Raw genomic sequence first — 14656 nt, forward strand, 5'->3', positions numbered from 1 at the left:
ATGTAGGGTTCCTCAAAATTGCAGGTATTTGTATATTTGCATTTTAGGTGCATGGCTGGAGAAAATTCAATATTACAGGGGCTCCTTGGTATTTTTTGGTTCTTCTAATAATTTTCTTCAACTTAGATCATGAAAAAAGGCATTGGATGTGTAAATTTTGGCTCACGGAGGTTAGCTCTGTTGTAGGGGGATGCATTTTGAGTCTCCCCATGTCTGTCACTGGTGGGCAGGAAGGACAGGGACAGGACCCAGCACTGGTGGCCCTGTGGAGGTGTTGGGGAGCAGCACTGCCATACTGACCACCCCGAGCACTGCATTTTAGGAACTTAAGCTAAATGCTTGTTGTGTGACTGTCCCTTACATTTATATCTTTTTCAAGTACAATCCCTGTGTAATGAACTGTGTGTATTTTTATAGCATCTTTTAGGAGCCTTTCAAGTTGAGTCATTAAATACGTATTTTTAATAACCTCCAGGTCTTAAAAAGACAGTGTGAAATGGAAGTACTGGAAATCAAATAGCGATTCCCCTGACTTATGAATTAAATTATTTCATTACAAATTTATGTGAGGTTGAGACACTTCTTTTATTTCTTGCAATTTCATGCCCTTTTTTCATTTTGAATCAACAAATGATTCTGATGTTGCACTTAGAAATTCCTTCTTTTTAAATTTGAATAGTCTCCCACCAACAATGTGTTTAGTTCTTTAAATTTGTAACATCACGGATCTTCAAGTTGGGGAGGAGAACTGCTCCATAGCACAGGCCCTAAAAATGGATCTGTTAACTCATGTATACAGAGTTTAAAGACAATCTTAGAAGCTGAAATCTCCTCCATCTGAACCATCTTCTCAAACCACCACGATGTGTCCAAAATTGTGCTGGCTGTGTTTTCTAGCCCTGTAGTAACTGGAAGGATAACCCTCAGGAGAAGGAGCTGCTGCTCAGTCTCTGGGGCTGTTCCACACCTGGTGGAGGTGGCCAGGAAGGAGCAAGTTAGTATCAGTCATTGAAATAGTTTCTGTCATCTGAACAACTATTCTACCAGGAGCAGTTTGACAGAAGTGCTGTCCTGTTTGAAACAGACTACTTGAAAGCCATCAGAAGTTTATGATTAATTAACTACTTGTGTTTTGTTTGTTGGTTTAACACTGGCAATGAGCTCACTGCATGGGGCCAGAGACAATCTTGCTGTTCCTTGGAAGATCTCATAGACTGAGTACTCAGTTATGAAAACCAGAACCAACCAAAACACTTCAACACTGAAGAATATTGACCCAAACTTTCACTGAATCACATAATGGTTTGGGTTGGAAGGGTCCTTAAAGATCATAGAATCACAGAATCATAGAATAGTTAGGGTTGGAAAGGACCTTAAGATCATCCAGTTCCAATCCCCCTGCCACAGGCAGGGACACCTTCCACTAGACCAGGTTGCTCCAAGCCCTGTCCAGCCTGGCCTTGAACACTGCCAAGGATGGGGCAGCCACAGCTTCTCTGGGCAACCTGTGCCAGTGCCTCACCACTCTCACAGGGAAAAACTTCCTAACGTCTAATATAAATCTCCCCTGTCTGTTTAAAGCCATTGCCCCTTATCCTATCCCTACTCACCCTTGTAAAAAGCCCCTTTTCAGCCCCTTTAGGCACTGGATGCTGTTCTAAGGTCTCCCTGGAGCTTTCTCCAGGCTGAACAAGCTCAGGTCTCTCAGCCTGTAACCACAGGAGAGGTACTCCAGCCCTTCCTGAGCATCTTTCTTGGCTTCCTCTTGACTTGCTCTGACAGGTCCATGTCCTTCTTATGTTGGGGGCTCAAGAGCTGAACACAGCACGGCAGGTGGAGTCTCACAAGAGTGGAGCAGAGGGGCAGAATCACCTCCCTTGGCCAGCTGGTCTCTTGCTCATCAGTAGGGCTGTGCTTCCTCTGTATGTAGTTACATAAGCTCTTGCAAGACAGGACGTTATATGTATAGAAGCAAGGAGTTCATCGACAGCATAGAAGTAGTAAACTGGGAATAAGACTTACCACAGCTCTATGAATCTTTCATAGAGCTTACATTTGTAAGAAATTGTGAATTTGGGGAGAATATAACACCTTTGGCTTTGTTACACGTTTGTTGGATGCTTCCCAAGTGATTAGCGGTAACTTCGCAGAACTAAATTAAGCCTTTGGAAGGAATAGTAGATGAAGCAAGTGGAAAAGACAAATAGAAGTGTTTGTGAACACTGAGATGCTGTGTCAGATTGCATTGAAGATGAGATTTAAAATAGGAATTGTAAATTATTTCTCTGTAGTTCTCATTTATTTACTTTTTTATCATGTAGATCTATAGTGTTACACTTGCTTACTGCAAGGAGAAACATTCAGTGTTTAAGTGTATAAGATAGGAAGTCAAGAGACATAGATGTGGAGAGCCAGCTTTGCAGTTTCCTCACCGTGTGACTGCCTCTGTTAGTCAGTTTCTCTGGACACGGTTTCTCCACCTGTAGAACGAGGTTTGCCTGTCTGTCAGCACTGTGTGGAACCAGAAACCTCAGTCTTAAAGCTTGAGTAGGATGCATTTTAGAAATTTGCTTTTTAATTTACCTGTAAATAAGGTTCGAACTTACAGTCTTTTCATTTTCAGTCTTTAGTTTGCTCATTTCCAGCCCTTGGGGATGGGGAGGGGTTGTGTGGGGGGTTCTCCTCAAAAATGAACTGCTGTTCTCTGGGTGAGAACAGCACCCTCGTGGTGAAGCGAGAGCTGGAAAGAAGGGAGGAAAGAAAGGAAAAAGGAAACATGCGGCCGTTCCTTGCGCCCCCTCGGCTCCTCCTCGGGCTGCCTGGCCGCAGGTAGTTCCTCAACACCGTGAGGGGGCCGGCAGGGGGCAGCCCCGCGCGGCGGCCGCAGACGCGCGTCGCAGCCAATGGTGGCGCGGCGGCGGAACGTCGCAGCCAATGGTGCGCGGCGGCGCGGCGAGGGGGCTGCGTCGGGCGGGAAGCCGGTGGGGGGGCTGCGGGTGGCGCGGCGCCGGCAGGGGCACCTGCGGCGGCGGTGGGCGCGGGAGGCGGTGCCGCGCGGCTGGGGTGTCCGCAGCGCTGAGGGCAGGCTTGGCCCCGCCGCCGCCGCACAGGCCTCTGCCGCTCGGCACCCCCCGCGGCGCTCGCAGCGCCGGTTCTGCACCCGGAGAGGCGCCCGGCGTTTAGCGGACCTCCATGTACGACAATTTGTACCTGCATGGATTTGAAGACTCGGAGGCGGTGAGTGCCGCCGCCGGGGCTGGGATCCTGAGGGGGCAAACCCACACACCCCATCCCGGGTTTGCAACCGGAGGTGCCTGTCGGAGCCACCCGAAATGCTCCTCTGTTACGTAATTTGTGGGGGTGCAGCCGTGTTTCGGGGTCCTGGGGAAGCTTGTAGCCGGTCACCGTGGTTAAGCTTCCGCAGCCACGGACAGCGCCGGCTCTTGCCCGGCGGAGGGAGGTTTGTGAGCGCTGCGCGGAGAGCCGCTGGTGAACCCCGCGCTGGGTGCATGTGCGGCACAACAGCATACGAAGTTGCTCGGCTGCCATCTGCATGGCGCGGGTCCTGGACAGCCGGTCACCGCGGGCGCCTTCCGAGTGGAGTCATGAAGCGGAGGAGCCTCCGGGGCACCACCGGCGCGGCAGTGCCGGTGTCTCCCAAAAGAAGCCGGGACAGGCTCGCGTCGATCGTTGGGAAATTATTTCCCCACCATTTCCCCCCGCTCCCCGCTCCAGCCTCGCTGGGGAGCCTGTGACATCCCTCACAAAATGGTTCTTTTGCAGCGCGGAGGCCCCGTTACCGCGGTCGGGGCGCGACGCCCCAAATCAGAACGGCTGGCGGCGGTTGTCCAAGTGGGCTCTTCGCAGCGGTAGCTGTGCAGGAGCCCGGCGGGGCAGAATTGCTGGGGGCAAGGGAAACTGCTGGGATTGCCGCGGCGAGAAACATGCTGTTCCATATTAAACAGGGGTCTGTTACATAAGGTGGTGTGGCCAGCTCGTAAAATACACAGATTATAACATAAAACAGAGTGTGCGTCAGTGCAGACGTATGTATTGTATGATATGGTATCCCCAGCAGGATGGACAAGCTCCCATGTCTCTTCAGATGAGGCTTTTTTCCTTGCCTAACACTAAGGTCATACCAGTCTGGGACTGGGAAGTGTAATCTGTCAATGTGTTGCCTCACGTACTAGCAAGTTGTTTTGGCATCCGTTGATTTTGGAGGGAGAGGAATCACAACTCTGCAGAATTGAAATGAATTAATGCAGTTGCACCGTGCTGAGAGGAATCCCTATGTATTTGAATCCTTCAGTACTACGTGTTTGGGTTATTTCAAAAGTCTGCTTCTTTGGGTCAATTTAGAAATTCCTGCCTTTTTTGCATGTGTATTTTAATTTGTTGTGTGTTTTATTTCACTGCTGCTTACAAGCTGCCATGCCAAGTGCATATGAACGTGTTGGTTCCTTTAGGGATGTGCTTTATGATCAAGCTGGATCTGTCTGTATGTAAACCAGGTATTTTTAAGGCAAAGTGTGAATTCTTGGGAACTGTTCATAGTCCTGAGGCTGTCTTGTGCTGGTCTTTCCATGGAGTATAAATAAGCTTTTAAAAAGACAACTTAGAAGTATTGTAGCATGGCTGAGAAGGCTAACTTGCTGTGTAGGGGTTATTGCAGAAGAAATGTTTTATCTGTACAAGCCAGATTTTAAAGTTTACTAGAAAATGCAGGTAAATGTCTAGTGGGATTCAAGGGTGCTTCTGAGATGCTTAACTCCATGTGTTTTGGTGAAGCCCACTGATTTCTTTCAAGAAGATTATTTGGGAAAAAGAGTTTTAATGACAGAAGGAGAACAGAAACCTTCCTGTTAAACAAACTTCTGTGTTAAGGTTTTTACTTTAAGAATCATGTTAATAACAGAGAAAAGACCTAGGTCTTTATCCGTCTACTTTGAAGGGCTGGGATGAGGAAGTCATTTCCAGGTTCCTTAACACCCTCTTAACTAGTTCATGTCAATGCTGTTTACAGCTCTTGTAATTTTACAGTCATTACTTGAGATAGTTTCTGATAGATCTAACTTCCAGAATTGTGGGAATATGTGAGAATCACAACTTTCATTAACAAAAAAAATTAAAAAAAACAAACCCCAAACCATCAAACCTTAAAAGCAATCTAGATCCCATAGTCACATGGAAGAGCTAGAGGCTGTAAACCCAAGGCCTCGGACACAAAGTAGGCAAAATTCCCAAGTGTGTTCACTTTATGCTCCTGAATCACTTGCTTAAAACATTACACCTTATTATTTTGGATTCTGACTCATTAATTGAATATGCCTGCTGAGACAATATTCTGGCAAACAGGTAGTGTGATGGGTCACATGAGTATTACTTTAAAGCCAAAGAGAGCCAACAGAATTAATACAGTGAAAAACAAATTGAGGCTAGAATACTGGTTCCCTGTGGTTAAGTGAAGGTAACTGTGAGTGTGTGAAGATTAAAGAAAAGGCCTCTGTTCTGGGGCTTAGGACCTGGAAGGCTTAACCCAGATGTCATGCAGCTAGTGAACTGAAGGAGCTACAAGCTTGTGTAGTCTGTGCCTGTTCCTTCCCTGAACCACAGGGAAAGGCGATCGAGGACTTGTGCTGTTTGCAGTGCTTCTAGCATAAAATAAACTATATCAAAAAGAGTCATTCTAGTACAGTAGCATCTTATAAAGCTGTGCCTAGCTATCATGATAGGGCTGAAATGAAAATCCATTCACCCTCCTTTCTTGCAGTGTAAAGAGGCTAGGTAGAGGGCTGAGGTTAACACCGTGAATCTCTGTCTTATCGATGAAAGGAGGGAGAAGAGCAGCAGTTGTGATGAAGGGTTAGCCCCTGGCAGCCTCCACTGAACTGAAATAGATGTGTCTGTACTGTCTCTGAACTGCTTTAAGCTAACCTAGGTAGTATTACAGTTAGAAGTCAGCTGAATGGCACAGTGACTGCAAATATCCGTGTGAAGTGTTTTAAACCTGTACCCATGTGTATGTATCAAATTTGAATTTGTTTTGAAGGTAAAAGTGAATGATTAGTGTATGGCACACAGAGTAAACGTGCTTACTTTTGGAAAGGCAGTATGAAATCACAACATTTAAAGATAAGGAAGCTGTATGTACTGAGTTTATACCTAATCTCTTCTGTTAATGTACAGATAACTGATCAGAGAATACCCTAGAAGTGCACAGGTGAGATTTTCCTGTTAAAACCGGGAACAAGCATGACATTTTTTTAACAATGAAGATATATATAGGCGATTTTTGTAATAGAGGCTGCTGTTATAGTGGGTTTGTATGTGTGCATTTGTACGAAATGTATGCAAAAATGTGTATTTTGATCTATGTATATGTAAAGAAATGAGTGTGTGCATGGGTATTATAATCCATTACCAGCAGTGATGATTAATGAAGTAGATGATGCACTAGGTAGTGTGAGGCTTTTTGGAGGAAGGAAATTACACTGTTGAAGCTGAAAAACACTGCCAGTGATTGTAGATGAAAAGTAGTTGCAATGTTGAAGAAAAGAGGTTCAGAGATACGGGAGAAAACAACTCTTGCAGGCACAGGCACCCTTGTAGTGAACACAGAAGATGCTGGCTTTCAGGTGATGGAAGACTATATAGAGAAACATCTTCCCAATGAAGATTTTTGTCTCGCTTGTTGCCCTGCCCTGTGATTTGGGGATTTGGGGAGGGGTTTTTAGTGCTTTGTTCTAAACAGGGTCACCCTTTTGGGAATGAAAGCTTGTTTGCCCTTTAGGAAAGTATGTTTTACATTCTCGATATAAGAGGCCATAAAACCTCTTTAGCACAGGAAGCTTAAGATAGTGAGGTCTATTGGGTAAACAAGTAATATTGATTTACCTACATGCTTGGGATCTAGTGTGTGTCTGTTTATGGCAGGGGAGGATCTGAATGCTGCTCCGTATGTCAGTGCAGAATTTCCCAGTGCTCTATGTTTTCAGTGAAGATGCCATCTTTTTCAGAAACAAACTTCCATGAAACTTTCCCATAACGAATTGCATTTTCTGTAAAATTACTTTTTCCATTAAAGCTGCATTTTGGTGATAAAATTTGTCACCAGGAGGTAGCAACAAATACCTCTAATGCAGGAGTCCTTCTCAGCCCCAGCAAATGATTGGGAATGATACTTGTGGCAAGTAAGTGTCACCCTTTTTGCACCTGCAAAACTATCAGAACTGTTCCTATTAGATTGTTTATATTTATACCTCCAAAGCACTTGTTTGAGAGCAACAACTGAGCATGTGAAATGGCTGTCCTCACTTCTCACAAGGTGTAAGTTTAATGGTTGTCAGCATGTGAGAGGCTTTATCTTCTGTACTTGAACTGATTATCAGGGCTGTTGGGAACAACTGCCTTTGGATAGGTGCTTCAAAGTTTAGCTTGGCTGTGTGTCAAGCAGGAGAGCGGAGCAAGAGTGAGGGATGGTCTGGCATGGGGTCAGCAGGGGCCTGCTGTGGGCAGGGCTGGGGAGCCAACTAGGCAAGAAGCTACAATTGCACAGCCGTCGTGGTGGCTGCATGGAAGTAAGGGTGCAATGTCACCACTCAGCAGTCACTGGTGACAGCCTGCAGCACCCGTGCAGCAGGGCTTTGTGCTTAATGCCAGTGTTTCCCATTCTGTTCATCTTCCTCCTTGTGTTCAAGAAATTTAAATGGCATTTAATTTGTGCCTTTGTCTTCTGCCTGTCTTTTTGGTAGGGAGATTAAATATCGGTTGGATCTCTGTGTGGTACCTCTCTGATCTCTAAATTGAGGGGTAAAGGTGGTCTTTTCTTACCTCTCTGTTGTAGTAGGTCTTTTTGTTAACTGCTTTTACCTATTTGCTTTTTCTCCAGCAGTCTCCTTCTCCTAAGCTTTACATGCACCTTCTTTTCTAGACTTCTCTTAGCCATTTGGCCTGCATTTAACCCTGCTCTGGTTTCCCTAAGGCTCTTCTCTTCCCTGCATGTGCAGCCTGCCTCCTACTGCTGATGCTAGAGGGGGCTCTCAGTACACCATAGAAGCAGGACCTTGCTGGTTTGTAAGCCAGAATGATGTGCTTCAGTGAAAGTTACTGTGCAAGTTCAAACTCTTTATCACCAAGAATTAGATAAATGTGTTTGAAGAATTAGATTCATGCCCAGATCCACAAAAGCATTTTAGATTCGGAAAGTTCTTTGGTGTTTGTAGGAGCTAAACACCAGTGAAACTGACCTTGGTGGCTCATGCTCAGAGTTCACTGTAAAAAGGACAGTAAGGAGGACTGTATATGCATAAACCTGCTTAGACTCTGTAGCCAGTTTCTGCATGGGCACATCAGGGCTGTATCAGGGAGTTGGGAAACTGTGGCTGGTGATGCAGTATATAGCATATCGTTACAGCACATGGTGTTATCATACTGGCGATCTTTGTGGTGCTAGGTTTTAATTTCATCTGCAGTGTTAATGGCTTTAGGTCATACATGAGGGTAGAAAACTGCTTGGAGTCCAGTGTACTGGTACTCAGTGATACAGACTGTGGTATTAGCACAACCTGACATGTATGTGAGGAACCAGAGAGGAGCCTACTGTGTCACAGGGCAATAGCACTGGCCATTCCTTCCACTCTACAAAAGCTTGGTGTGACGTGTGTGTAAAAAAACATGCTCATTTGTAGGTTTTGTCTCCAGTTACTGTGTACAGTTCTTGAGAGAGCATTGCTGAGAATTTTTAGGAAAGAGGTAATAGTAAGTAAACATATTTCATTCACCATGCAGATGATCAGTGTCAACATTTTGAGGACAGTGTACTCCCCTCCCTTACTTTGGTTTGGTGACATTTCTGCACATACCAGTCACTCCTTCTGTTGTTCTAGTGTACACTTTTTCTCATGGCAGCTGAGATGAGATCTTTGTGTGCTGCTCAAGTAGAAAAATGTGATTATAATAAAGCAGACCTTGATAGGGAAGTTCATGCTCAAATATTGATTTATGTAAGGTGTGTATCTGATCTTTAAAGGAGAAAGAAAGGTGGTCTCTGCTTGCTTTATACATCTTCTTAGTAGTTGTAGGTTGAGAATAAGAAATAAACAGAATGTATCTTTAGAAGTGTTTTTCATCCTGTCTCTTTGGTGATTATTCTGCTAAGCTCTTCCAGTTAGTGTAATTTTTAAGACCTGTGCTTTACATTCTGTTTACTTGTAAACTGTTCCTCAGTATTGCTTGCGGTAAGTGCTGGTCGATGCAGAAGTTGCAGCCCAAAACATCAGCCCACTGTTTACACAGCAAATATGTTTGAAGCAGCAGCTGATGTATTCTGGTTTCATGCCCCTTTCAAAGGTGCAGTGCCAGATGAGCTGTCCTGGGAAGGGGTGATGCCTGCAGGGCTCATACATGGGTGCTGCTGTCATAGGCACTTGCTTACACTCTCTTGTGAAATTAATTCTCTGTGCCTGTAGAGTTTGTCAGCTCTTTCTGCTATCCCAGAGCCAGCTGCTGGAGTGAGGTTTGTAATGCCCTGTTCCTTTTATAGAATGTCCATGTACAACGGGCAGCTGAGACCAAGCAGGTAGCTTCACATAGCAGTCAAATAAAACCTGGGGCTTTCAGTGGGGTTTGAAGGATTTCAGTGATTATTTGATGCATCATTTCTACTGGTCCCTTCTGAAATTTTCAAGCTGAAGACTGAAAGTTGGTAGCTGAGATGTGATTGTCATTTTATCTGACTTGGTGAATTTTGCAGGTAGGAGGGAAGGCTGCTAGTGAGAATCAATGCAGTTTCTTCTTTCCAGCATGCTTGGATTATCTGGTGGTGGAAAGCCTGGTGATACAGATCCGCTTTACAGCGCACAGAGGAGTTTTCATACTTGGAAAATTTTTGCTTGGTTTATAGGTAAAATTAATTGTAGGGTAAGACTGCACAGCAGTGTGCTGCGTACCCAGCCGTACAGACTGCCTGTGAGATGTTGAGCTTTCCTTGTGGTGGGTGACATGAAGGGAAGTGAGATGAAGGCTGCTGATGTTGTCCTTCTTTGGGAGGTCTGCTTTCATAAAACAGCGCATGGGTGGTCTCGTAAGACCCTGTGTTGTGGGGCTGATAGTAGGAGGCAATTGGATTTTCTTTTTGTTACTCTTCAGAGAGACTGTAGATGCATATGTGAACCAAGAGGACAGTGTTTGCAGTGCTGTTGGTTTGTTGATGACATTGGGCTTCTTGTCACGCATAGCTGTTGTTTTTCCATTTCAATTAGTTAAGTTTTCTGATGTTTAATCCAAAAAGGATGAGTAATGTCAGGACCTAGTCATTCCAGGATCATTTGCCTAATTGCTACCAGTTATCTAGTTGCTGTTTGCTTATGTAGGATTTGTAGTTTCAAGTGTGCACTGAAGTCTGTCTTGACTGGGAACACAGTCAGTAATTTCTGATAAAGAGAGATAATCCTCTGCTCATTATGTCTTCTGAATTCTCATTGAGATTTGGCTTTTGCACAGTCAAAGCGTTTGTGTGTTTTTGAGAATTCCAAATCTGTTTTCATTTCCATTAGTTCTTAATAGAATGCTTCAGCTAATGAATCATCATCTGCCTAACATTTTTCTTTTATGTAAAGGGCTGTTGGAAAGTTAGTTTGTTTTCTGTTTTGGGGTTTGCTTGGGTGTTTTTGCTTAGGTTTTTCCTACTAAAATTCCCAAAGTCCTTTCATTCCTACAACATCAGCTATTCTTACCATGTCCAATCTTTTGTGCCCACATAAAAATGGTTTTCTGTCCGACTCACATCTTTGGTTTGTGAAAGGCAATGCTGTGATTTGATAGTATGGTAGTCAAATAAAACTTTCAGTAAGAATCATAAGTAGCTTTTGTAAATTACTGCCTGCTGTTTCCATAGAAGTACTTTTTTCAACAAAAATATATTAAAATGCAAAAAAAAAGTTCATCTAAACAAAAGAAACATAACAAGGAATAGTTAACTCTGTATGTTTTCAGCTTCAACTGCAAGTAAGAGCTTGTCTGATTGGGATAGTGTGTGTTTAGTAATATTGTTGGCTCCTATGAAGAACTAAAGTGTATAATTAACTCCTGCTTTTGGATTCTTTCTGGTGAACCCTTGAATGACCATGGAGTGCAGCCAAAATGAGAAGGATTTCTCACAAATGTGCTGATCCTGGATTGCAGAGCGCTTTAAAAATTGCCCACTGCTTAAGAAGATGCTGCAAAAGCCACTCAAGAGCATCTGAGGGAGGGATGTGGCTCTTGGCACTGAAGGAACACATCACAGGCATGATAAGTAACAAGGGGAGAAGCTTAACCTAGGATTTGTTGGTGTCATGGCTTGCTTTCCTATCTCCCTAAAACATGTTCTGTTTGTGAGATGCTGAGCCGTTAGCTGTTTTTCCGTTGAGTAAGCATTTACAGAGATGGTAGAGCCTGGTTTTAAAGCTCAGCATATTAATTAATGCAAATTACTTTATGAACAGGACAAGCCTGACAGCTGTTCGTGGTCATCTGGAATCCAGTAATTAATTTCAGAATGTCATTTAGCTGAATGTCATTTCAGAATGTCAAGATTTGCTTACAAAATTCTGTTACATCCTGGTTTGTCTTTTTCCACAGTGCTTTGCTGCTGATTTTCATGCCAACAGTGAACCGTTTTCAGTTCTTGAGTGTCTTGTTTTACTATGTCTGCTCCTTCTTTCTATGCCTTCAACATGTAAATACATTCAGGTGCGATATATTTGTGCTTCTGTGTGGAGCACAGGGACAAGGTTAACAGTCTGTTACTAGGCACAGTCTTTGTCTTTGCTCTGGTAGTTTTCCTCTTTTAGAAGGAGAGGTCCATCGCTCGTGGGCATCTTGGTTCTCTTCACTCATGACATCTTTCAGGTCATGGGCCTGTGCATGCAGCTGCCTGCTGGTCATTCCTGATGTAGAATCATAGAATAGTTAGGGTTGGAAAGGACCTTAAGATCACCTAGTTCCAACCCCCTGCCATGGGCAGGGACAGCTCACACTAAACCATATCACCCAGGGCTTCATCCAACCTGGCCTTGAACACTGCCAGGGATGGAGCATTCACAACCTCCCTGGGCAACCCATTCCAGTACCTCACCACCCTAACAGTAAAGAATTTCTCTGCTGTTTTAAGTTTTAACCTGTTACCCCTTGTCCTATCACTACAGTCCCTAATTAAGAGTTCCTCTCCAGCATCCCTGTAGGCCCCCTTCAGATACTGGAAGGCTGCTATGCAGTCTCCACGCAGCCTTCTCTTCTTCAGGCTCAACAGCCCCAACTTTCTCAGCCTGTCTTCATACAGGAGGTGCTCCAGTCCCCTGATCATTCTCGTGGCCCTCCTCTGGACTTGTTCCAACAGTTCCGTGTGCTTTTTATGTTGAGGATACCAGAACTGCACACAATACTCCAAGTGAGGTCTCACAAGAGCAGAGTAGAGGGTCAGGATCACCTCCTTTGACCTGCTGGTCACACTCCTTTCAATGCAGCCCAAGATACGGTTGGCTTTCTGGGCTGCGAGCACACACTGAAGCCAGCTCATGTTCATTTTTTCATCAATCAACACCCCCAAGTCCTTCTCCGCAGGGCTGCTCTGAATCTCTTCTCTGCCCAACCTGTAGCTGTGCCTGGGATTGCTCTGACCCAGGTGTAGGACCTTGCACTTGCCATGGTTAAACTTCATGAGGTTGGCATCAGCCCACCTCACAAGCGTGTCAAGGTCCCTCTGGATGGCATTCCTTCCCTCCAGCGTATCAACCGAACCATACAGCTTGGTGTCATCGGCAAACTTGCTGAGGGTGCACTCAATCCCACTGTCCATGTCAGCAACAGAGATGTTGAACAAGACCGGTCCCAACATCGATCCCTGAGGGACACCACTCATTACTGGTCTCCAGCTGGACATTGAGCTGTTGACCACAACTCTTTGCATGCATCCGTCCAGCCAGTTCTTTATCCACCAAGTGGTCTACCTATCAAACTGATGTCTCTGCAATTTAGAGACAAGGATGTCATGTGGGACAGTGCTGCATGCTTTGCCCAAGTCCAGGGAGATGACATCAGCTGCTCTACCCCTGTCCATCAGTTCAGTAGCCCCATCATAGAAGGCCACCAAATTGATCAGGCAGGATTTCCCCTTAGTGGAAGCCATGCTGGCTCTCAGCAAGCACCTTGTTGTTTTTCCTGTGCCCTAGCATGCCTTTCATGAGAATGTAGCATTACCTATGTATGAAACTGTTTGGAAGCATGGCTTAGAGGGAACTTTTAACTGTTTCTTTCATAAACCAAAGAAAAGAAAGACTGGATTGGAGCTCCCTTGCCCCATTAAAGCTTACTGGCTCCTGTGCTGGAGCACTTGATTGTCCCCATCTTTCTCTGTTACTGTGCATCAGAAGGGATTTTTTCTTCTGGAAAAAGACACAGGAGAGCAGTGAGAAGATTTGTGGACAGCTGGGTGGACTAGAGTAGAAGGTAAGCATAGGTAGGCAGTGTAGTTTTAGCATATGTATATAACTTTTGGGCCTCCTTCTCCTCCTCCTTGCTCCTGCATCTTTCATTACCTTCCCTTCCTCTAAGGTTCTGGCTTTCTTTAACTTGGCTCTGTTCCTAATATACTCTTTTTGAACAGATGATGGGTTTGTGTCTATATATACACATACATATGTGTATATACATATTATATATGGGAGGCTGGGCTCAGGAGGTCCCTTCCAACCTCAGCTGTTCTACTGCTCTTTGAAAATTGAAGGAGGAATTTTAGAGCAGAGTGGGAGGCAAGAAGGGGTGAATTTCTGCCCAACTGCAAGTTCTGTTAACTCTTTCTTGTGCACACATATCTTATCTTTGCCTACCCCAAGGTGCTGATCAGGTAAACTCAGTTTTTGGTTTGGAGGATTACCTGCATGCTCAGAGGGAGCAAGCTTTTCCACCCAGCACTGAGAGCTAGAAGAAGCCAGTGGTACCTGATTCGGCACATACACTGCTCAGGATGTAGATCTGCATTCAGTTTTTCTCTGAAGATAGCCTTGTCAGAAAGGGTTCTGAGTGTTTTCAGGAAAGGGCTCGGAAGGAGCAGTGTTGGGCTATAGGGTCTACTCTGCTCCTCAGGGCTGTGGGAATTTTAGTTTTCACAAGCGCATAGAAAAGCAGTAAAGCCCTGGGGGAGGGGGAAAAGAGGCTGCTCTTATGTTTTGTGGTCGGTTTTGTGTTTGTTTTGTGTTTTTTTTTTCCTAAAAATGTAGTACAAAGGCTATATAAGTTACAGAGATGGAGTTGTTTGATTGTGCTGTTTCACTGACATGGGGAATGCAGCCTGGCAGTGATTTGATTACAGCAACATGGAAGAAATCATGAGGAAAAAATACTCCCTATCATCTTGCTAAGTACTGAAGTGGTGAAGTGCGTGTTTGAACGAGCTGCTAACACTTCATATAAAACTTCATAAGCCTTTCTATTTTGAGAGAATTCTGCTTATACCAAATACATTTTTTCTGAGTCCTGTCTTGTTTTTTTTTACCCTTGGTGGGACATTTCCCTACAAATCAACTCTTGCTGCTCAGCTCATTTGTGCTTTCTGCTTCCTCCAGTGGGCTTTTTGTTCTTGGTACAACGGCATCACACTCAGTGATTACATTATCAT

General features: G+C 44.7%; 1 protein-coding gene across 4 annotated transcripts in view; it reads left to right on the forward strand.

Moving 5' to 3' along the window:
* Positions 1 to 2984: 2984 nt before the first annotated feature.
* The window catches only part of CACNB4 (calcium voltage-gated channel auxiliary subunit beta 4), a 70600-nt gene continuing 58928 nt past the window's right edge, over positions 2985 to 14656 (forward strand). For 3 of the 4 annotated variants that reach the window (XR_004549549.1, XR_004549548.1, XM_034061744.1), the window contains exon 1: positions 2985 to 3237. Coding sequence is in view for 2 of the 4 variants with exons in the window: in XM_034061744.1 (XP_033917635.1) it covers positions 3193 to 3237 (45 nt within the window). In the remaining 2 variants the exon portion in view is untranslated. The remainder of the gene's footprint in view (positions 3238 to 14656) is intronic. The other variant, XM_034061743.1, reaches the window with a different exon arrangement.

Source organism: Melopsittacus undulatus, chromosome 4 (assembly GCF_012275295.1).
Source record: "Melopsittacus undulatus isolate bMelUnd1 chromosome 4, bMelUnd1.mat.Z, whole genome shotgun sequence".
Taxonomy (NCBI): Eukaryota; Metazoa; Chordata; class Aves; order Psittaciformes; family Psittaculidae; genus Melopsittacus; species Melopsittacus undulatus.